General features: G+C 41.2%; 1 protein-coding gene across 4 annotated transcripts in view; it reads right to left on the reverse strand.

Moving 5' to 3' along the window:
• Positions 1-11,468: 11,468 nt before the first annotated feature.
• The window catches only part of YIPF3 (Yip1 domain family member 3), a 34,079-nt gene continuing 22,210 nt past the window's right edge, over positions 11,469-23,337 (reverse strand). For all 4 annotated transcript variants that reach the window (XM_033937082.1, XM_033937084.1, XM_033937085.1 and 1 more), the window contains exons 8-10: positions 14,867-14,980; positions 13,341-13,464; positions 11,469-12,906 (exon numbers count right to left, since the gene is read on the reverse strand). In XM_033937082.1, the coding sequence (XP_033792973.1) occupies positions 12,782-12,906; positions 13,341-13,464; positions 14,867-14,980 (363 nt within the window). In that variant the 3' untranslated portion in view covers positions 11,469-12,781. The remainder of the gene's footprint in view (positions 12,907-13,340; positions 13,465-14,866; positions 14,981-23,337) is intronic.

Raw genomic sequence — 23,337 nt, forward strand, 5'->3', positions numbered from 1 at the left:
GATATTCTTGCGTCCCACCCACCTCCCCGGGTTGGCTTCTTAGCTGGCTTATCCTAACTGGGGACCACGCGCCTCTGTCGGGCGGGAAGGCACTCGCGCGTGCGCGGTGCGGCCTGCTAGAACTTTCCAAGTTCTTAGAGTGCAATCGCTCTAAAATTGTCCGTACCGGGGCTCCGTCGGTGCCGTCACCCATCAGTCAAAAATATCTGCCTGCTGTCCCTGGATAACACCTGTTACGGTAAGTAATTGTGCTTGCTAGTGTGACCAGATAAAGCCATTTCCAGTTGCACTTTCCCATTATCAAATGGTGGCATTGCTTATTTTCAAAATTCTGTTTGTATTTTCAGCATGCATAAACTTTTTTTTAATAATCAGTGGTGCTTTTTTTTCTGGTAGTCTGATGGGGAAATGGGCTTCAGTGTTATAACTGTGATACAAACCTATGTGGTTGTGTTGTAATACTCATTTTCTGATTTTTATATCCAGGAGGTGACATTGTATATAATTTGCTTCTCTCTGAATTTTGATGCAAGTGAAAATTTTTAAATCATTCTGGCTAAAGCCATACAAATAAGTGGGGGTGTTTTGGTTTTTTTCTTCTTATGTTGCTGCTGCTATTTTCCAAAGATCTGGGGGGGGGGGGTAGTAAGATCTGAGCCTGCTACCTATGCAGCATTTGGAGATGGAGGGGGCAGTATTTATGGTAATATTGACAGTAAGATTTGAACCTGCTACTGCAAAGTCTTCTTTTTCTCTAAACAGAATCCTAACGGATGCATTTTCTGAATGAGTCTTTGCAAAGTTGCCTTGGACTGAGAATGGAAAGACTGATATTGTTAGGTAAAGAAGCCTTTGTTTTTATCCTAAAGCTGTAAACAAAGATTAGAACAAATTACTGAGTTTACTCAAAAGAAAACTGAAATGGCAAAAAGAGGGATGAGAAGGGAAGCATATCAGGATATGGGGTTCATAGTCTTAAGCGCACGAGACAAACGCATGCCGACAATTCAGCGCAAGACTTCAGTGTGCCGCAGGAAAACCTTCTTTTAAAGGGCTCTGATGGGGGGTATTGGTGGGAACCCCCCCACATTACTTAATAGGAATCGTGCTGGCATTGGGGGGGTTTTGGGGGTTTGTAACCCCACATTATACTGGAAACTTAACTTTTCCCCTATTTTTTAGGGAAAAAGTTAAGTTTTCAGTATAATGTGGGGGGGGGGTTACACCCCCCCCACACGGCAGTGCGATCCCTATTAAGTAGAGGGGGGGTTCCTCCCCACACCCTTTGTCGGAGCCCTTTAAAAGAAGGTTTTCCTGCAGCGTGCTGAAGTCTTGCTCTGAATTGTCGGCGCGTGCTTTTGTCCCGTCACCGGATATGGACAGCGAAACAGGATTAAGAGCTATGTCGTCATAATGTGGGATTATTTGTGACTGAATAAGCCCATGTCCTACCACCAAGGCACAAGCTATCAGCTTTTGCGTTATGTGACCCTTATTGCTCTGACCCTGTCTTACATGCTTCTACCCGGATGTCTAGAAGTAAGTTCCCTCAAGGTTATACAGCAGTGTGACCCAAGGGAGTTCATGGAGCAGCAAGGATCCATTTTTATGTTGAGAAGGTGAGGGGTGGAATATGTTGCTTTCAGGCAGTATTATAGTCCTTGTATTGTATCTTCTATTACACTTTCTAACATGACTGTTAAGTCTTTTAACTAGTTTTATTTTCCAGAACTTTTTCAGAACTGATGTATATTTTAAAACAGAAAAATAAACTATTTTAAAAATAACTTGACTTGGCTGATTATTCCCCTGGGTCAAGGGACATTTTTACTGAGCGAAAGGTTATATAAAAAAAAAAAATGAAATCTGACTGGTGGCAAGAGTTGCAGTGGCCGTGTGCGGATGTACGTTATCATGAAGGAGAAGAACACCTTTAGTCAAGTCTTCTGCATATTTTTGACTTCAGCTCCTCCTCTTTTTTTTTTTTTCCAAATCTTTATTCATTTTAACATATACATCAAGTGTACATTAAAATATGAACACAACATATTACATTATCACTTGATAATTCTATAACAATATATAACTAAAAGATTTATATCCCACCCCCATCTCATATCTATACATGAATAATATAATTCCTATGTATATTAATCAATTAAATTATGCACATATATATTAAATTATCATAACCCACCCATCCCCCATCCCCCCCATTCTTTCAATTATATAAGGAAAAAGAATAATAAATTAACATTAATCACTATGATAATTTATTATTGGCCTCCACACATCTTTGACATTGCACTGTATTAGGCACCATTCACTGTTTCACCCTTTTCCTGATAGTGCTCCAAAATTGGTCTATTCATATTCCAGCAGAGGGTTGAAACTTTAACTTCTTCTTGACTGGAGATGTGCGACACTTCCTCTAAGAATGTATCTTTCATGCGCGGGAGTTTGAAATAGCAGGGATGTTTGTGTTCTTGAAATACTGTCAATTTGCTGTTACTTTTTGAAACACATTTGTATATTTATATGATCCTGTTCTTACACTGTTAACATGAATGGAACCATGTCTTCTCCTTGGAGACCGCTATATGGTGTTCCCCAGGGATCACCCCTGTCCCCTATTCTTTTCAACATTTATATGTCTTCTTTGAAATTATTCCATCTTGGAGTACTGTGTTCAGTTTTGGAGACCACACTACCGAAAGGACGTGCTGAGGATCGAGTCGTGCTGAGCGAACGGCCACCAGGATGGTCTTGGGGCTCAAGGATCTCACGTATGAAGAAAGATTAAAAAAATTGCGGCTGTACTCACTTGAGGAAAGAAGAGAACGGGAGATATGATTGAAACATATAAGTACATCACGGGACGCATCGAGTCAGGAAGATGATATATTCTGGCTCATGGGACCCTCGACCACCAGAGGGCATCCGCTGAAAATCAGGGGAGGGAAGTTTCATGGCGACTCCAGGAAGTATTTCTTCACCGAAAGAGTAGTGGATCATTGGAACAGATTCCCACTCCAGGTGATAAAGGCCAGCAGCGTGACGGATTTTAAGAGAAAATGGGATACTCACGTGGGATCTTTAAGGGAGTAAATTCAGGGGAGGGGATACTTGGAATGGGCAGACTTGGTGGGCTATAGCCCTTTTCTATGTTTCTATCTCCCTTTGAAACTCTATTTACATATGCAGATGACATCCTTGTCCTTCTCGGGATAGATTCGAACTTCACTGAAAATATAACAGCTTGCATAACGAAACTCCTGGGCCCTCTCTGTACAAATGAAGCTGAATGAGTCCAAAGCAAAACTACTCTGGCGTGGTCCAAAATTAGATCAGTTACCCACGCTCATTCCACTACCTTCTGGTCCCACACTGCAGATCAAATTCTCAAGCAAAGTTTTGGGCATCATTATTGACTCTACACTTTCTTTTAATGATCATCTCAACTCTGGTTTTTTAGTCTTCACATGTTGAGGAAAGTGAGATCCTGCTTCTGCCAACAACATTTTGCTGTCCTTGTACAATCAATCATTCTTTCCAGACTGGACTATTGTAATTCCATCTATCTAAGTCTAACCAAGAAAAATCTTCAAAGACTTCAGCGGATCCAGAACACTGGTTGATCTTCGCAAAAAGTAAATTCAATCATGTTTCCCCGCTTCTGTCAAAACTTCACTGGCTTCCGGTGATTTCTAGGATTCACTTTAAATGTACATGCCTAATATTCAAGATCCTACATGGAATTCTTCCTCCCCTAATTCCACTATCCTAGAATTCAAGATCTGACACTACCAGATCTGCCCGCAAACTCAAACTATCTTTCCCCTCATTAAAAGGCGTCATGTATGGAGGTAAATTAGGGAAATCCCTTGTCTTCAAATTCACTGAACTTTGGAATAACCTCCCTGCCCCGCTGCTCATTCCAATTATTCCAAAAGCATCTGAAAACCTGGCTTTTCTCCAAAACGTAAAGCTATCTATTTAAAATGTAAAGCTAGCTATCCTCTTCATAACCTGTAATTTCTTATTATGTCCTTCCCTCATTTATTGAATTTACCTGTAAACCGTACCGAGCTCTATCTTTATAAGATGATACGGTATACAAACATAAGATTTAGTTTAGTTTATATTGAAATTGTTTTCTTTGTAAAATTTACTGACTGAGGAATCTGACACTCTTAATGGTCCTACCAGGCCAGTCCATAACATGTGGGTTATGCCCATTGACCAGCAGATGGAGATGGGAAAGGAATGAAAAACAAAGATGAAAATGTGATAATGCCCTTGCATTGCTCTATGGTATGGCTGCACCTTGAATACTGTGTGCAGTTCTGATCGCCATATCTCAAAAAAGTTGTAGCGGAATTAGAAAAGGTACAGAGAAGGGTGACAAAAATGAAACGAGGGATGGTACGATTTCCCTATGAGAAAAGGCTAAAGTGGCTAGGGCTCTTTAGCTTGGAACACAGACAGCTTAGGGGTGATATGATAGAGGTCTATAAAATAATGAGGAGTGGAAAGGGTAGATGTGAATTGCTTGTTCACTCTCTCCAAAAATACTAGGACTAGGGGACATGTGATGAACCTACTAAAAGTAGATTTAAAACAAACCGGAGAAAATATTTCTTCACATCACGTGTAATTAAGAACATAAGAACTGCCATCTCCAGATCAGACCTTCGGTCCTTCAAGTCCGGGAATCCGCACACGCGGAGGCTCAGCCAGGTGTACACCTGGCGTAATTTTAGTCACCCATATCCCTCTATGTCTCTCGTAAGGAAATATGCATCTAGTTTGCTTTTAAATCCTAGAACGGTGGATTCTGCAATAACCTCCTCTGGGAGAGCATTCCAGGTGTCCACCACTCGTTGCGTGAAGCAAAACTTTCTGATATTTGTCCTGGACTTGTCTCCCCTTAGCTTCAGTCCATGTCCTCTTGTCCGTGTCACATTGGACATTGTAAATAGGACATTGTAAATAATTTTTTTTCCTGCTCTATTTTGTCGAGTCCTTTCAGTATTTTGAAAGTCTCGATCATATCCCCTTGCAGTCTCCTTTTCTCAAGGGAGAACAATCCCAATCTCTTAAGTCGTTCCTCGTATTCCAAGTTCTCCATACCTTTTATTAGCTTCGTTGCTCGTCTCTGCACCCTCTCCAGCAGTTTTATATCCTTCTTTAGGTTGGGAGACCAATGTTGGACACAGTATTCCAAGTGTGGTCTGACCATTGCCCTATAAAGCGGCATTATAACTTTCTCCGATCTACTCGTGATTCCTTTCTTTATCATGCCTAACAATCTATTTGCTTTCTTTGCCGCTGCTGCGCATTGTGCCAACGGTTTCAAGGTCCCTATCTATCAGTACACCCAGGTCCTTTTCTTGTTCGCTCTTACCCAGAGTTGCACCTGACATTCTATACTCGTGTTCCTTGTTCATTCTATCTAAATGCATTACTTTGCACTTTTCCACATTAAACTTCATCTGCCATTTCTCCGCCCATTTCTCTAACTGACACAAGTCACTCTGGAGTTCCTCGCTATCCTTCTGCAATCTGATTGCCCGGCATAGCTTTGTGTTGTCTGTAAACTTGATGATCTCACTGATGTTCCTTCTTCTAGGTCATTGATGAAAATATTAAATAAGATGGGCCCAGGTACTGAACCCTGGGGCACACCACTAGTCACTTTCTCCCAGTCTGAGAACTTCCCATTTATGCCAACTCTCTGTTTCTGTTCTCCAGCCATTTGCCTATTCATCTTAGTGTATCTCCCTCTATTCCATGGCTTTGTAGTTTCCTGAGGAGTCTTTCATGTGGAACCTTGTCGAACGCTTTCTGGAAGTCCAAGTATATTATGTCCACCGGTTCTTCACTATCAATTTGTTTGTTCACGGTCTCAAAAAATTTGAAGGAAATTCGTCAAACATGATTTCCCTTTTCTGAAGCCATGTTGACTGGCTCCCATCACGTCGTGTGTATCCAAGTGCCGGACTATGCTATCTTTAATCAATGCTTCAACCATCTTTCCAGGGACAGACGTAAGACTCACAGGTCTATAGTTGCCCGGTTCTCCTCTTGATCCTTTTTTGAAAACTGGCGTGACGTTCTATCTTCCAATCGTTCGGTCTCTGTCCAGTTCTAATTGACAGGTTGGCATGTTTTTGCAAAAGCTCTCTGATTTCAACCTTCAGTTCAAGACTCTTGGGTGAATTCCATCAGGTCCAGGGGATTTGTTGCTTTTAAGATTGTCGATCTGGTAGTATATATGGTCCAAGTCCACTTCTACTGTGGTAAGGCTGTCTTCTATTACTCCTTTGAACACTTTCACTGCTTCTGGTAATGTTGCGGTGTCCTCCTTTGTAAAGACAGACGCAAAGAAGGAATTTAGTCTGTCTGCAAGTTGTTTGTCTTCCTTGATGTACCCTTTTCTTCCCTGGTCATCCAGCAGTCCCACCGCCTCTTTTGCAGGTTTTTTTCCTTTTACGTATCTAAAGAAGGGCTTTAAATTTTTGGCCTCTTGCGCTATTTTCTCCTCATAGTCCTTTTTGGCATCCCTCACCGCCTTGTGACATTTCTTCTGATCATCTTTGTTCCAAGCTTCGGTTGTTTTCGTGCGTTTCCATTTTTTTAAAGGAGTCCTTCTTTTCTTTTATAGCTTCCTTCACCTCTCTAGTAAGCTATGCCGGTTCGCCTTTGCCTTTAGTTTTCCTTTCTTTGGAAATTCACAGAATGTATAGATTTTGTGCTTCCGTGAAAGTATTTTTCAGTAGGGACCATGCCTGATCTACCGTTTTAACTTTGTCCATCTTTTTCTTGAGCCGTTGTTTCACCATGGCTCTCATGCTATCGTATCTTCCCTTTTTAAAGTTTAAGGTCGTGGTATGTTTCCCTTTCCCGATGTCAAGTTTAAAGTTGATCATGTTGTGATCGCTTGTCCCCAGCGGGACCGTGACTTCTACTTCTTTTGTCGGTCCCGTAATGCCATTTAGGACCAAGTCCAAGGTGGCGTTTCCTCTCGTCGGCTCTCCCACCATTTCTTCCAGGAAGCAGTCCCCTAGTGCTTCCAGGAACTTGGCCTTCTTGCTGCAGTTCGAGGTTCCCAGGTTCTAGTCTATCCCCGGGAAATTGAAGTCTCCCATGATTATTACATTACCTGTCTTACATTCTTGTTTAATTTCCTCTATCATTTCTGAGTCTGTCTCCTCCGTCTGTCCTGGGGGGTCGATAGTAAAAACCAATTTGTTATCGGGGATGTGGTGAAATCAGTTAGCTTAACAGGGTTTAAAAAGGATTTGGATAGTTTCCTAAAAGGGGAAGTCCATAGGTCTTTATTGAGATGGCTTGGGGAAATCCATTGCTTATTCCTAGGATAAGCAGCATAAAATCTGTTTTACTATTTGGGACCTGGGTTTGCCACTGTTGGAAACAGGATACTGAGCTTTATGACATTTGGTCTGTCGCAGTACGGCAATTCTTATGTTCTTATGAGCTCTGCCTCTATAATGGAACCATGCAGCTAGCCAAGGGCCTTCAGTATTTCTCTGTTTCCAATAGATGGAGATAGATAGACCTTGCATCTTCTACACATGTTGAGCAGGAGGAGCTTAGTTTTTTAAGCTTTTTATTTAAAAAAAAAATAAAAAAAAATTGTTTGCCCCATGGAACTGTGATATCTTGGAGGAGTCTGGGATTTCTTCATCCACTACCTCCCTACTTTTCTGGTTCTTTGATCTAATTTGCATCCTGATTGAAAGCTACAGAATTTTTCACAGAACTGTGAAAATAAACATGCTTATCTCGTGGTAGGATTGCATTTTTCAGCTCTTCTTAACTGAGGTAACTGGAGGCTTCCGATTGTTGCTGGGAAAGAATGCTTTGTATTCAGTTGTCACCAAGGGAACCTTGGTCAGGCAGCTGCTGCTTAAACCCATGGGAGATATCCATCGCGATTAGGCTGCAGAACTGGATTTGATTATGTCAGGTATGCTGACTGCAAGAGAAATGTATGGATACTCTTCAGACACACCCTGGTGAGGGACACAAAATATGGCCATTGGTGTGAGGGTTAATGGGTACTATTTGGAAAGTGTTTCTCCGATTATGGCAGCTTCTTTCCTTTTGTGCATTGCTAAGACTTTATTTGTATTATGTTTATTAAGATTTGATATACCGCTCCTGCATTTTACTGACCTAAGCGGTTTACAATGTAACAATTGAATAATGAAAGGAACTCCATTGAACATATTCAGATAGAAGAGATAGAGACAAGATATGAACATCCCAAGTATTCAGTGAGGATAAAAACAAAGATTACCTTAAAAACAAAAATAAAATAATTAAATTATAAATAAAAAGGTTAAAAATTGAATTAAAATAAATTAAAAAATAAAATAAATTCAAGTCAGACATTAGGTCCTGATAGTAATAGTCCGCAGAGGCGACAGGCCAAGGAGAGAAAGAGGATCCAGCACTCAGCCATCCGCTGCATTCCGCATCAGCCAGGCCACCCTCATCATCGATGCATCAGCTGCAGGCCACCTCCCCTGATGCGATGAGAGATCAGACGCCACCACCTCCCAGGAAACAACCGGCAGCGTGATCAATTCAATCCTCCAGCAATGATCTCCCTGTAGCGACAAGAGGGGGAGGATTGAAAGGCGAAGTAGGTAGGGAAGCTGCAGCCCTTCGATCGCCGGACAAGAGACAGAAATTGCAGGATCTGAAAAGACCAGCAGGCCCTGGCTGAAGAAGCAGGAACACCACCAGCCCTAGGCTATAAATTTTCCAAACAGGTCTGACCGGTTGTGCTGCTCCACCAAAGAGTCAAAGTAGCAGAGCTGGCACCCTAGAATCGCCACCTTGGAACTAGATGGCAGGAGCAGGCAAAAAGCCCCCCTGACCGTTAGCAGCCAACGGTCAAAACGATCTTAATTTTTGAGGAGCTATTTACTCCAGGGCAAAAAAAAAAAAAAAAGATTAAAAGTGAAATAGGTAACACACACTCACACTCACTGGCTCTCTATGCTTGGAAGAATCCCTTAAGTTTCAAGTTTATTATGACTTGATATACCACTTTTCATTTCCAAAGCGGTTTTTACATCATTACAATTAAAAAAATTAAGAACAGTAAAAATACTTAGAAGACGAATCTCATAAATAACTACACCAGGTAGAAGAGGGAAAAGGGAAGGGTTACATTGCTAATAAAATGAAAGATGGTGGGGAAGGAACAGAACAAAAGGACATCCTGTGAGGTTTAAGATTAAGCATTAAGGTCTAGGGCTCGTACGCTTCTTTATAGAGAGGTTTTGAGCTTTGGTTTAAACTTGAAAAGTTGGATATAAATCTGGTTTAAACCTTTTTTATTTAATGATGCTATAGCTCCTATCTTTGTGCACACTGGCAGGTAGCTGGCTCTGGACAATGCTGCTCTGGATTTGCTTCTCTATTTCTCTTGCCTATTATTTGATGTATTTCCTTCTTTCCAGTGCAATAGCTGAGATATTCTAGACAAGTGGGTTGTATCCCAATGGCCACGTGCCATATGCAGAAGGAATCCACTCTCGATTTTTTTTTCTGTGGTTTTCAGTCGAAGGTGCTTGGCGAACAAACTCAGATAATTTATTCCATGCATAGGGGGGACAGCTAGATGAAAGGAACAAAATGTGAATTGGCAGTGGAGGAGAAGGGTACATCTAAGAGCAGCTTATCTGAGGAACACAGTTCTCTGGGAGGTGTATAAGGAGAGAGATTGAGGGTCAGCAGAATAAACACACTTGTAGGTCAGCAATAGGAGCTTGAACTGTATGCAAAGGCAGATAGGGAGCCAGTGAAGTGATTTAAGGAGAGGGGGACCAACTGTTAGTAGTCATAAACCTAGCAGAGATTGCTACATGTATAATTTTAATTAAAACTTTAATTTCACCCAAGTGTATCTGCCATGAAGGTGGCCATATTGCTTTATCAGATCAAGAAGATTAAGGAACTCATCATCTTTCTGGGCCTGACTTTAGCACCAGGAAAGTCCCGGTCGGAGAATACCGTGAATGACTGGGGGAACACTGTATCTCTCTTGACTTCTTTCTGTTTCATTCATATTCTTTTCTGTACTCTTCTTTAGTTTTTAAATATTTTGTGAATGCCAATTCTTTTGCCTTTATTTTTTCCACTAGTTTGGAGAACCATATCGGTTTCCTTTTTCTCTTATTTTTATATATTTTGTTTACATAAAGGGCAGTAGCTCTTTTTATCGCAACTTAGACCACTTTTTTTCTACTTCCCATTCAATCAGCTCTTTCTTCAGGTACTCCCCCCATGCTGCTAAAGTCTGCATGTTTGAAATCCAGGACTTTGAGTTTTGTGTGGCCATCCTCTACTTTGGCTGGTATATTGAACCAACCCCTATGCTGATCGCTACTTCCCAGGTGGGCCCCCACTTGACATTAGAGACACTTTCTACCATTTGTGAGCACCAGATCCAGTATCGCTTTTTCCCTCGTGGGTTCCTCAGTGCATTCTCAACACTTGACACTCCTTGTTACAAGGAGAATACTTTGATAATCTGATTCAGATTTATCACCACAGTTGTGTTGACCTTCTTCTCTGCAGATTAATCTATGGCATACCATCTGATTTTATTTGCCAAATGTCAGGCTCTCCCTATTAGGATGGGATGAGGAACAGCCTAAAGACTATGAAGAATAGCCCTAAAGAGTACATCAAAGTTCCTTTTCACACAGTCAGTATGCTCACTTTAAGAACTGGGAGACCTCTCTTACCATAAAACATGTACTAAATATAAGCAGTTCAAGAGAAAAAAAAATCAAATCACCATCAAAAATACTCTTTTCATTCCTCAATTCTTTTCATTCTTTGAATTAGTGAAAATATAGATGTATTAGGGTGGTCTATATTAAGTTAGAACAACATTCAAATGTTCTAACTAATGGAGGAAGAACCTCAGGTCCCAGTTTGCCACCAGCTATTTGACTCAGCCTGCAAACCTAGACGGGACTATTCTCATTGGCTTCAACCTCCCGGTTACTATTTATATTTTAATTCAGACAGTTTGATTATTTGAAAAATAAAAAAACTTGAAAAGTAAGAGTACTTGGCTTTCTTTTATGTTACAAGTCAGCTGGCCGCTGCTGACGAAGCCCTGCCCGCGTTTTTGCTTTTGCTGCGTCAGGGCATTGGACAAAAACCAGACAAACTGGTAAACATAACATAAAGCTGTCTATTCAAAATCTACTTCATTACACCACTCAATACCTCCCATATTGTCACTACTCACTTTTTAGTCGGCAGTTCCTATTCTCTGCTCACAACTCTAAAGGCTGCAGTGTAGATTTGGACAATCTAAACGGCAGTGAGTATGCCCATCTATACTTTAATAAAAACGTTTTTAAGTTGATTCAGACAATATTCCACATAAGGAAGTAATTAAAATGACAGAGGGGTTTGAGCAAAGTAAGTATGATTTAAGATTAAAAATTAAGAATTAGAAAATAAATAAAAGGCAACATTGTTATATCAAATACCACAAGTGAATAATGTTTTATTCATAACAGGTTCCCCCAAAGTAAAGTAGAATTGTAGAAGAGGAGGGTTTTAGAAAAGATGTATTGTTAAGATTGGTCTCAATACCAAAGTGTAGTGCATGTTTGTGTTAAATAAAGTTTCTTCATGACTTAGGTGATGTTAGCTTTCAACCAATTCATAACGAGGCTGCTCCACCGTTCAAGCAGGTCTCTGCAGGATCTACCTGGAAGCTGCAGACCAATAGTCTGCTCCTCTCACAAAGACTAGGCAGTTTACCGGAGTTTTACTGGAACACGAAGTCCCTTGTGAAAACCACAAAAAATAAAGAAGAATGAGCAGATCAAAGTTACTCCTGCAGGTTCACTTGCAGAGAAATAATGGGGGGGGGCAGCAGAGAGCAGGAAGGAGGTGATACTGAAAACATGTGATCAGTTTCTCTTGCAATGGACTTGTAGGAGCAGATGGAAGACCCTTAGATTCAACATACCATTCCCTACACTGTTAGGAACTGGTGCTGATTATATGCAGATACATATCAGTATAATAACCCTCTTTACTTTCATCTCTATTCATCCCCCTCTATTTATCTCTATTTAAATCTCTATTCATGCCACAGCTGATCCTCATTATCTCTGACCTGCCTTCTCTCGATCCAGAAACAGAAACAAATAGTTTTAAGATTTACATTTAATAAGGAAAATGTGTCAAAGAGAAGACAATATTTGCAAAGTCCAGTCAGGGAGGGCAAAATAATACAGAATGAGCACTATCCAGAATAAAATCCCCCTCTCCCACAGGGGTGTCTTTCCCAAGAGGGCACCAGGTAGTAATCCCAGAGAGTAAGCCTCTAAGGATAAGTGTCCAGAGAGTAACAGGTTCAGAAGGCCATATGTCCAGAGAGGGCAAAAGGAGAGTCCCAGTAATGCACCTCTTTGCAGAGTCTCCCACCTCCACTCTAGAAGTGCATTCCTCAAGAACTGCTCATGATTTAGAGTTACACTCCAAGCATGAACCTCAAGTGAAGGAACAGGTGCTTTCCCTAGGAGGCACATCTACAGAAGAGGCAGGTGTCCCTTTGGTGACTTATTTTTTCCCACTGCTCCTCTTTCATACCATGCAAAAATGATATGACACATAGCAGCCTAAGAAATGTGTGTACATTCTTCTTCATCACTCCTAGGGCTGTCTGTGGAGTCTGCCCTTGGGCAAAGCCATGGGAACCCTGGAATCAATGGGTCTGTGAGTCCAGCAATCTCCAAGTGTCATTCAGCATAGAAGATGAGACTAGGGGCAGGTCCCGAGGCACTCTCTGCATGGGGGGAAAAGCTGGTCCCTCTAGTGTGTCCAGGATACCTAGAGAGAGGGGAGAGGGATGACATGGAAGAAAGGGTTGGGAAAGAAAGGAAAGTGATGGCAGAGGAGAAGAGAGAAAGGGATTAAGAGACAGAAAGCCTCCTTTCCTTATACATAAGGCTCTCTTCAAGACAGTTAATAAATTACTCTAACTAAAATAAAATACATATTCTTAGTAGCACTTTCTACTGTCTAAAAGTGTGTTTGTCTCATATCTAATGTGAGGCAATACACATGGGTGACATCAGCGCTAACCTTAACCTCTAACAAATCAGAGCTGTTAAGAGGAGACAAACTTTCCTCATTGTTCTTTACACTGCAATGGACTCATGGCTGGCCTCCCTCCTTCCCCTAAACATCAGAAGTGATGCCCCCATTCTCAGCCTGCAAATATCTCCTCCCTCTAAAGCTGTTCTCCCCTGTCCCACTCTTACCTTCTACCACTCTGTGGTATGCAAAGTGCAGGTAGAGGAGGAAAAGCATGTGCAGGACAGCCATTGAGCCACATAGAATGAGGCGCTGGGTATGACCCACTGTCCGCGACACCAGCACTGCAATCTAAGAGGTGAGGCAATACAAAAAATTACTGGAGACCCAGAGGAAGAAGGAGTGGGAATGAAAGAAACACAGAAGTAAAGTGAAGCAGAGTAGCCTAATGGGTAGTGCAGTGGCCTGAGAACCAGGGAAACTGGGTTCGATTCCTATTACAGCTTTCTGTGACTGGGCAAGTTACTTAAAATTGCCCCAAGTACAAAATATGCACCTATATGGTGATTTGTAACAATTGAAATACAGTCAAACCTCAGTTTGCGAGTAACGTGGTTTACGAGTGTTTTGCAAGACGAACAAAACACTCTTGCAAATCTTGCCTCGCAAACTGAGCGATATGGAGACCCCCACCCCCGAGAACCAGAAGAGATCACCGGCAGGTGACAGGCTCTTTAGGCACCGGCACGTCCTGTGGGTTTGGGCAGGCGGGGTTGATGTCGATTCTCGGGGACGAAGGTGGTTCTCGGAGGTAGAGTGGACGAATCTGGTTCCCGGGGGTGGGGGGAGGGTCTTTTTGGGATGTGTTGGGGGTGGGGTGGAAGCGCACCAGTGGCCTGGGGGGGGGGGGGGGGGGGAGTTGTCTTTTGGGGATGTGGAACGAAACGCCCATGCTTCCATTCATTCCTATGGGGAAAGTTTCTTTGATATATGAGCACTTTGGTTTACGAGCATGCTCGCAAACCAAGGTTCCACTGTGTATGTTTTGTCCAACGTTTCTTGATTGTTATGTAAACCGTATAGGTAATATACGGTATATACATTTTTAAATAAATATGTAAAACTGCTTTGATTGTAACTGATTTGATCGAAATCAGTTGCCTTGAGCTTGTTGAGGTGTGTGTGACTCACAAGTGGAAGATTAGATTAGATAGATGGAAAAGTGGTATATCAAATTGCATCCCCTTTCCCCTTAAAAGGGTAAGTTGTGGGGTATGCTGTGTGCAGATAGGCAAAAGACTGGTGTTTGATTAGGGCAGGGTTAACAATATTTTTGTGAATGTGAACACCATAGATTGTGATCAAATAAAATCGTGTGATCCCCGCAGAGGTGCAGGATAATGATGCACCTATGGAAAGCCCACCCAGGTTGTGATCCCATACATGGGATGTCACCCAACTTGGGGTCTCAACTCCAGTAATTATTAAGGGGTTGGGAGAACTGACCTGCTATGTGTATGCATAAAGTGAGAGAGAAAGGGAGTGCAGCTTACTGTGTATATATACAGTGGAAGAAAGAGAAAAGGAAGTTTGACCTGCTGTATGTGTAAGGTGGAGGAGGTATGGCATGCTAGCTACAGTTAGAAGATGGGTAGATGAAATACAGCTTTTGTATGGTGGAGTAAAAAATGATAGGGAGTAGGGCAGATATTTGCAGTTGAAATACACTGTACACTGAAAGAGATTTTCTTACCATGCGCAGTGTGGAAAGCCCTCCAATGATCAGCCAGAAAACATAGAACAGGGAGTGGAAATGTATATTGTAGGTTATAAAGAGCACAATGCAGTGTCCAAAGAGTCCATAGCCCTGAGAAAAAGAGAGTATGTGAGAATCATAAAAAAAATCTTATATGAGAGTTAAGGTCTTGGATCTATAAATCAACCCCAAATTCCACAATGACACAGAACCCTCAAATAAAAATCCTGCACCTGCAATTCCGTAAGAGAATCTCCACATACATAAAACCATCTCCTATCAAATGCAGAGCTGAATTAGGATGCGTCCTCTTGTTTCTCAATACAAAAGAGAATATGTACATTCTCCAAGGATAAGCAGGCATATTCTCACATGTGGGTTATGTCATCCGCAAAACCCAGTACGAACACTGTCAAGTGTACTGTCACTTAAAATCTTTAATAATAATAATAATTTTATTCTTATATACCGCCAAAGCCGTGGTAGTTCGAGGCGGTTTATAACAAAGAAGAGCTGGACAATCAGCGAATATAGGTACAATGTAAGATCATCAAAATACAGGAGAGCATGATACAGATGTGAGGCATGAGAACTTGGGAACAATTCGGTTGGAGATGGAGAGGTAGGGCTTAAGAGGACTTGGTTACAAATAGGTTGAACAAGTTTGTTTTTATAAGTTTTCTGAAACTTTGGTAGGAAGAGTGACGTGCGTGATAATGCTACCCAACCAATCATTCCATTGACCTTCTTGGAAGGCAAGTGTTCTGTTCAGGTATCTTTTATAACGGCAGGCCTTTAGTGTTGGGTGGTTGAATAGATGGACTTTGCATATGGGTCTGGATGGACATTCTAGGTTGAAGTGGGGAACTAAGTACAAGAGGGGCCGAATCTAGAATGGATTTGAAACAGAGACAGGCAAATTTGAATACCACTCTCGCTTCGAGGGGCAGCCAGTGGAGTTTTTGGTAGTAGGGAGTTAGGTGTTCCCAGTTTTTTAACCTAAAGATCAATCAGATTGCCGAATTTTGGATGATTCGGAGTTTGAGAGTGATTTTTTTGAAAGACACCAGATAAATGATGTTAGCCCTTACCACGTGGTGCCAGTGCCTTTTCTCCCAACATTGGCTTAAGGGACCATCAGTTCTGTTTTCCACAGAGCCGAAAAGCTGTGTCTTCAGTTTCTCATCAGCGCATCAAACTTACACATCTTTTTGTGACTTCACATTTATATTTTATTGTAGTTTTTTTTTGTAATTTTTCATTTTTTTCATGTTTTCTAATCATTCTCTTGAATCTGGTTAAATTTTCTTAATTTTTAAGTTTGTGGTTTTTTTGGACATTTTCAAGGCCTTTTTTCTGCCCAAGGAAGCATCAGCGGTTTTCGGCATACTTTTCACTTGAGCTCCCCAGGCCACTGAGCCTTTTGATTTTGTGCGGCCATTTTTTCCCTCCATGGCAAAGAGGGTGCCATGCCAGCTTCAAGAAATGTACTTGATGTAATTCAGGCTCAGACCCCCCAGTTTGTTCAGCAGTCCTGAACATCGGGTAATCTGTTGTGACCTCTGTCCGAGTAGGCAAGAGAACACTTAAGTATGAAAGACTTTTTAGTTCGACATCGAGCATGCAGGATATTTGGGACCCAATGCCCCAGCCTACATAAACACCAGCATCTGTATTGACCCTGTGTCAAAGCAGCTCCTGATTGATGAGGCCTGACTTTAGTACAGGAAGAGGCGGTCGGAGCATATCGCGAGTGATTTCCTTCACTCGCTGGCGCTCCGGTTGCCCCTCTCCTGCCTAAAAACCATATTTTGCAGTTTTTCAACGTTCACGGGGGTTCCTGGAATGGAACCCCCGTGAATATCGGGGGAGTACTGTACTGCTAAAAGGTTACAGCAGTCGGCGATTGTTAAAAAAGTTCCCACAGAAGGGTTGGAACAAAAACGGTCTTGATGTACTGCTATGCAAGATCTGAGCAACGGGCATTGTTGATCATAAGCCAGGCAGACAGTTCGATGCGCACACAAGAGCATATTGACATTGTATGCGACCTTGTACTAAGCCAGGAGGATGCGCGGTGCTGTAAATACACAGAACTTGTTAAATAGCAAGAGAAGCCATAATAAGCCAGACAACTGTGGTTAGGGTAATTCATGATGATCTGAAATTAAAGTGTCTTAAAAAAAGCATTGTGCTCAGGAGTTAACTTTACACAACAAAGACAGACATCTGAAACCAACTGACTGTATCAAAGCGCCTTCCCAAAGGGTCATGAAAGATACCCTTATCAGCCCTGGTACCAAAAAAAATTGACAGAAGTGTCCAGGGTTTGAGAGAATACAACTTTATCATTTTCTAGTTGTGAAATCTGCTCTAAAAACGCTCACGCAGTTCAAGGTCTTACACTTCTGCTCCTCCAGGAAGGGAAGCCAGAGCACTAGACTCTTGGTAAATGCATTTTTCAATCATCAAAAGAATTATAGACTCCCAGTTCTGTTCTTTCATTTATTGAAGTCCTTGCTTAAACAGTTTTCAGAGTATGAGGAATTCCTCCCTTACAAGAAATAAGATTCTAACACTTATCCAAGAACTTGCTTACTACAAGAAGTTCCTAGCTAGAGGCATATTTGACATTCGAAGGTAAATCAAAAAGTAAAAGCAAAATACATTTAATGGCTTTAATAGAAGAAACTGTGAACAATTGAACATATCACTTTTCCACATAGTCCCCATGCAAGACGACACATTTGTTGTATTATTCAACTCTCTTCTGCATTCCTGCACAGAAGAAGATTTTTGGCTGCTCCTGAAGCCAGGTGAGCACTGCTTCCTTTACTTCATTGTGCTTTATGTTTTGCTCTCTGGGTTGCACTGATGCACCCATGTCTCATTGCCAGTGACAAATCTCTCCAGAATACTCAGATCTTCATACCATCTCAGGAACTGGGTTGAAACCTCCTCATGCTGTTAACATAAGAATAGTCTTACTGGGTCAGACCAATTGGTCTATCAAGCCCAGTAGCCCATTCTCACGGTGGTCAATCCAGATCCTAGTACCTGGCCCAAATCCAGGGAGTAGTAATATTCCATGCTACCGATCCAGGGCAAGCAGTGGCTTCCCCCATGTTTTCTCAATAACAAACTATGGACTTTTCCTCCAGAAAATTGTCCAAACATTTCTTAAAACCAGCAATGCTATCCGCTCTTACCACAACCTCTGGCAATGTGTTCTCGAGTGAAAAAAAATTTTCCTCCTGTTGGTTTTAAAAATAATTCTCTGTAACTTCGAATGTCCCCTAGTCTTTGTAATTTTTGACCGAGTGAAAATCGATCCACCTGTACCCGTTCTACTCCACTCAGGATTTTACAGACTTCAATCCTATCTCCCCTCAGCTGTCTCTTTTCCAAACTGAAGGAGCCCTAACCTTTTTAATCTTTCCTCATTCAAAAGGAGTTCCATCCCCTTTATCATCTTGGTTGCTCTTCTTTGAACCTTTTCTAGCACCACTATATTATATATTATATATTTTTTTTTTTAAATTCTTTATTCATTTTCAATCTTACATCAAGTGCACAAACAATAAAACAATACAATTAAACACATCCACTTGACAATCTTTCTAATTTATCTTACAATACATAAAATTTACCTCCCTCCCCTCCCATCATTCCTCTATTATTTTCACAATATGAATAATGTAAAATATACCTCCCCCCCTCCCCCCCAAACATTAGACGGTGTATATTACAATAGAAAATGGTGTTTACTCATTACAATAAGAAGTTAATGGCTCCCAAAATTTTTATTAAATTTCTTATAGTTTCCTTGTTGTATAGCTATTGCTCTTTCCATTTTATATATGGTGACATAATGAGTTCCACCAGAAATTAAATTTGAGTTTACTGTAAATTTTTCTACCAATTACTTGTGATATGGTGAATGGCGACTATCCTGTCATTATCAATAAAAGTTTATTGTTATTTTGGATGATATTTGGCTCTTTTTCCTCATTGACATACCAAATAGTACCGGTATTATAAGATAATGCCACATGCTTTTCCCCTCAGCTGTCTTTTTTCCAAGCTGAAGAGCCCTAACCTTTTTAGTCTTTCCTCGTACAAAAGGAGTTCCATCCCCTTTATCATTTTGGTTGCTCTTCTTTGAACCTTTTCTAGTACCACTATATCTTTCTTGAGATAAGGAGACCAGAATTGAACACAATACTCCAGATGTGGTCACACCATGGATAGATCACACCATCCCTTTTTTTAATAATTCCTAGCATCCTGTTTGCTTTTTTGGCCGCCACCACACATTGGGCGGAAGGTTTCATCATGACATCCAGATCCTGCTCGTGCAGATCAATAAGCTGTTTGGGAACCAATCATGCGCAGCCTTTCCTGTATCCCAAGTCATTATGCATTATGGCAAATGCAGATCCATAGCTGATATCTAAATTTGCAGCCAATTGAGACACTTATCCGTCAGTCTTCTCTAATCAAGGCATCTGCCCTGTCAATGTGCTCTTGTGTAGGCAATCTTGATGGGCAACCAGAACGACCTTTGTTGGTTACACCTATTCTTCCTGCTTTAAACCTTTTTACCCACTCATAAACCTTTCACTGATTCGTGGTGCTATGTCACAGGTTTCACTTCCTCTGCCCAAAGAAAGCGCACTACTACATGCTGTTCTTCGATGGTGCAATCTAGCGCCCATGTTTCTAACCATGTGGCTGCCACATGACTAAAGGCGTTGCACTGTGCGTGGACAAACTATCCAACAGGCAATGTATGAGTACATTTGTTGCATTTTGCTAGCTTTTTTCTGGTTATCGCATAATTTAACAAATTGCCTTTAAATTTTGATTCACCCTCGTATTCGATGTACCTTATAGAACATCAGCAGTGGCAATTGCTATGAGCTGTTTAGCTTGGTTCAGGGTCTCTGATCTAGAAACTTCAGTCCATGAGCACTTTACAGATGTTCCTTGTAAGGGTGATGATCTGTTTTGAGACAAGATTAAAGAAGTGGCTGATAAAATGAAAAACACATAGACACCATGACCACTTTGTTTAAGCCTCAAACCTCTCAGCCTTCTTAAGATACTCTGTTGCATCTAGATGTTCATATTACTGCAACATGAAATGCTGTTATAGCTAACCATCTTCGTCATTCTCTGGGCCTGCTGGTCAGCATCCTCGTGTAAAACAACAGGCACAAAAGTCCCAACTTCATTCTCAGTCCAAACAGCAGTTGTCCTTTTCTAGAGAACACTGCCAATGTTTCCCTTCTACCCCAGTGAGCGTCTCAAGTTGTTACTCGGAGCTATCCTCTATGTCTGTCAAAAAGCCTCCAAACCACCCACCAAAAGTCTCTCTTTAACTCCCTCCAGAAAACCCTCTTCCACTAGGAATTCTTGGCCTTTCTCCAGCTAAATGCAACAGAATTCTGTTCCTCTGTAGGAGAGCGGTCAGGGCTCTACTTGGGGCTGATGCTACAAGGTTAGGTAACAGCCCATAATATACAGGCTATGGCTGCCTTGGTAGCTCATTTTTGCTCTGCATCTGTTGAAGAAATCTGCAAAGCAACTACATGGTCCTCAATTCATACGTTTACCTCTCATTACTGTTTTGAACACAACTGCATAAGAGACAGCCGATTTGGGCAAGCAGTTCTGCAGAATCTATTCTCTACTCAAAGCCAATTTTCCCTCCAACCCTATAGGATTTCACCAGGTTCCTGTATATTCAATGTTAAACTTCTTCCCGAGATATGATCCTGGCACCTTGGGAGTCCTTATATGAGAACATTATGCCTGCTTGTCCTCGGAGAAAGCACAGTTACTCACCTGTAGCATGTGTTTTCTGAGGACAACAGGCATAATGTTCTCACTACCCGACAATCTCTCCTAGGTTGGCTTCTTAGCTTTGATTACTGAACTGATATGGTCCTGTGAGCGGATGTCAAGACAGGAAGGCAGTGACACATGCACAGTAATGGGCACTGCCTAAAGATTTAAAGTGACAGTACACTTGGCAGTGTCCATACCTGGTTCCGTGGATGATGACATCTACATGTGAGAATATACACCTGCTATCCTTGAAGAATACCTACTATGGGTACGTACCTGCTTTTTGGTGTCATCTCAATAACAGCACAAAAAAACCCTCTATTATCAAGCACTCTGAAGTAAAAAATAAAACCCTATCATACCCAAATGGCTACAACCCTCTTTATAAAAGAAGCAGCATTGTTCCAGCCCTAGAACATAATAAAGGTTCCTAGTGAATACAACATGCCAGACTGTTACAGTTTAACAGATACTTGGATACTACTTCTATCCAAGAGGTCCAAGTTTTACTTCTACACTGTGAACTTAAAAAAAAAAAAAAAAAAAAGTTTTTTGTTGCGTCTTCCACAAAACTCGGCTGATTCTTATGAAATTTAGTGAGTTGTGTCCTTAATGAAGTTGATGTAAAATGTTGTAAATATTTCCCAGCGTACAACACTACCTTGTGAAAATGAATTGTTGCTATGTGATACACACAGAAGCAGATGATAGTTTGTAAGTCTCTGAATCAAAATGATTTTCACTGCAAAAGACTGAATTCTGATAAAGAACTTGGTACCGCTAAAAGGTTACAGCAGTTGACGATTGTTGAGTTTCTACAGGGTTGGAACAAAAATGACCTTGATGTACTGCTAAGGTAAACCAAGAAGAAGAGGACTTCCTTATTGTATAATCATCCTACCCAGAATGACATGTGGCGTAGAGCAAATTGGGTCTAAAATGGATGTTTCCAAAGGACTTGAAGAATATATGAAAAGGCCTACCACAGGCTAACTTAAGTGTGTTTATATTCAATATTAGCTGTTACCATATAGAACAAAATAAGCTACTATCTTTTTCTAAACAGTAGATTTACTTGCAGTAAGAGACAGGCATATCATAATCGTGGATGATCAGATCATAGGGACCTCTTATAATTTCCATATTATTTCAGGGTCCCCATCCTGACTCCAAATTTTAATCACCTACACCTGTCCCATTCTACTTGCCTCACCTATTCTGTGTAAAAAAAACTACAGAACTACATCTGCAGGTGCTTCATGAGCTGTATCATCTAAATATATTGTATAATAATGAAAAAAAAATCAAAAAAACCACTAATCACAAAAATAGTAAATGTAACCCTCAAATCATGTGTGAAGAGGGAAAGCAACACTTATCTCAAACGGTATAAATCCATGAACCAGCGCTGGTTGAGAATGCAACTCCCGTTTGATGTACTGCTATGCAAGATCTTAGCAATGGGTACTGTGTATCGTAAGCTAGGCAGCGGACAACTGTGCTCAATTCACACACAAGAGTATATTGACACTGTATGCAACCTTGTACTGAGCCAGGAGGACACGCCGCAAACACATTGAACAAACTTGCCAAATAGCAAGAGAAGCAGGAATAAGCCAGACAATTGTGGTTAGGATAATTCATGACGATCTGAAATTAAAGTGTCTTAAAAACCGCTGTGCACAAGAGTTAACTTTACACAACAAAGACACATGCCTGAAATGGTGCAAGCAGCTTTTGACCAAGTACCCAGAGTACAATATCAGCTTCATCTGGTTTACAGATGAAAATATATTTACAGTAGTTCCACCAATTAACACACAGAACGATCGCCTGTACTTGCTTTCAACAACAATGAAGTATGAGGTTAATGCCAAACACCTACTACAAAACCGCCCAAACCTTCAGCCAGTCAGTCATGGTCTCGGTTGTGATCTCGAAACTTGGATTCACAGACCTGTACTTCATTGGTCCTGGGGTTAAGATCAATGGCGCATATTACCAGGACGTCCTCTTGACACAGAAGCTGTTGCCAGTGATCCATCGCATGTTGGGAGACTAGTTTATCTTCCAAAGGACAACACCCTAGCACATCGGGCACAGGGCACCATAGAACTGCTATATCAGGAGACCCCAGACTTCATTGGTCCAGACCTCTGGCCTGTGAATTCACCAAATCTAAACCCAGTTAACTACTGGATCTGAGGACTGATATAGGAATGTGCATACCAGACAGCAATATCTGATATCGAAGACCTTAAACAGCATCTCATCTCTGGGCTCATTTGAAGCAGAACATCGTTGACAAGCCAACAGATCAGTGGCGGTCAAGGTTGAGGGCATGCCTTTGTGCAAAGGGAGAACACTTCAAACATCTGCTTAATTGAAACATTACTTTTTGACTACATTTTTTTGCCAGATATGCCACAAAACTTTTTGATGTGTTTTTATTCATTTTTGCAAGGTAGTGTTGTGGTGCAGTGGGAAATATTTACAATATTTTACATCAACTTCATTCAGGACACGTTGTACTAAATTTCATAATATTTGGCCAAGTTCTGTGGAAGATATGACAAAACATTTTGTTGTGGGGTTTTTTTTTCAAGTTCACAGTG

This window comes from Geotrypetes seraphini, chromosome 3 (assembly GCF_902459505.1).
Source record: "Geotrypetes seraphini chromosome 3, aGeoSer1.1, whole genome shotgun sequence".
Lineage (NCBI taxonomy): Eukaryota > Metazoa > Chordata > Amphibia > Gymnophiona > Dermophiidae > Geotrypetes > Geotrypetes seraphini.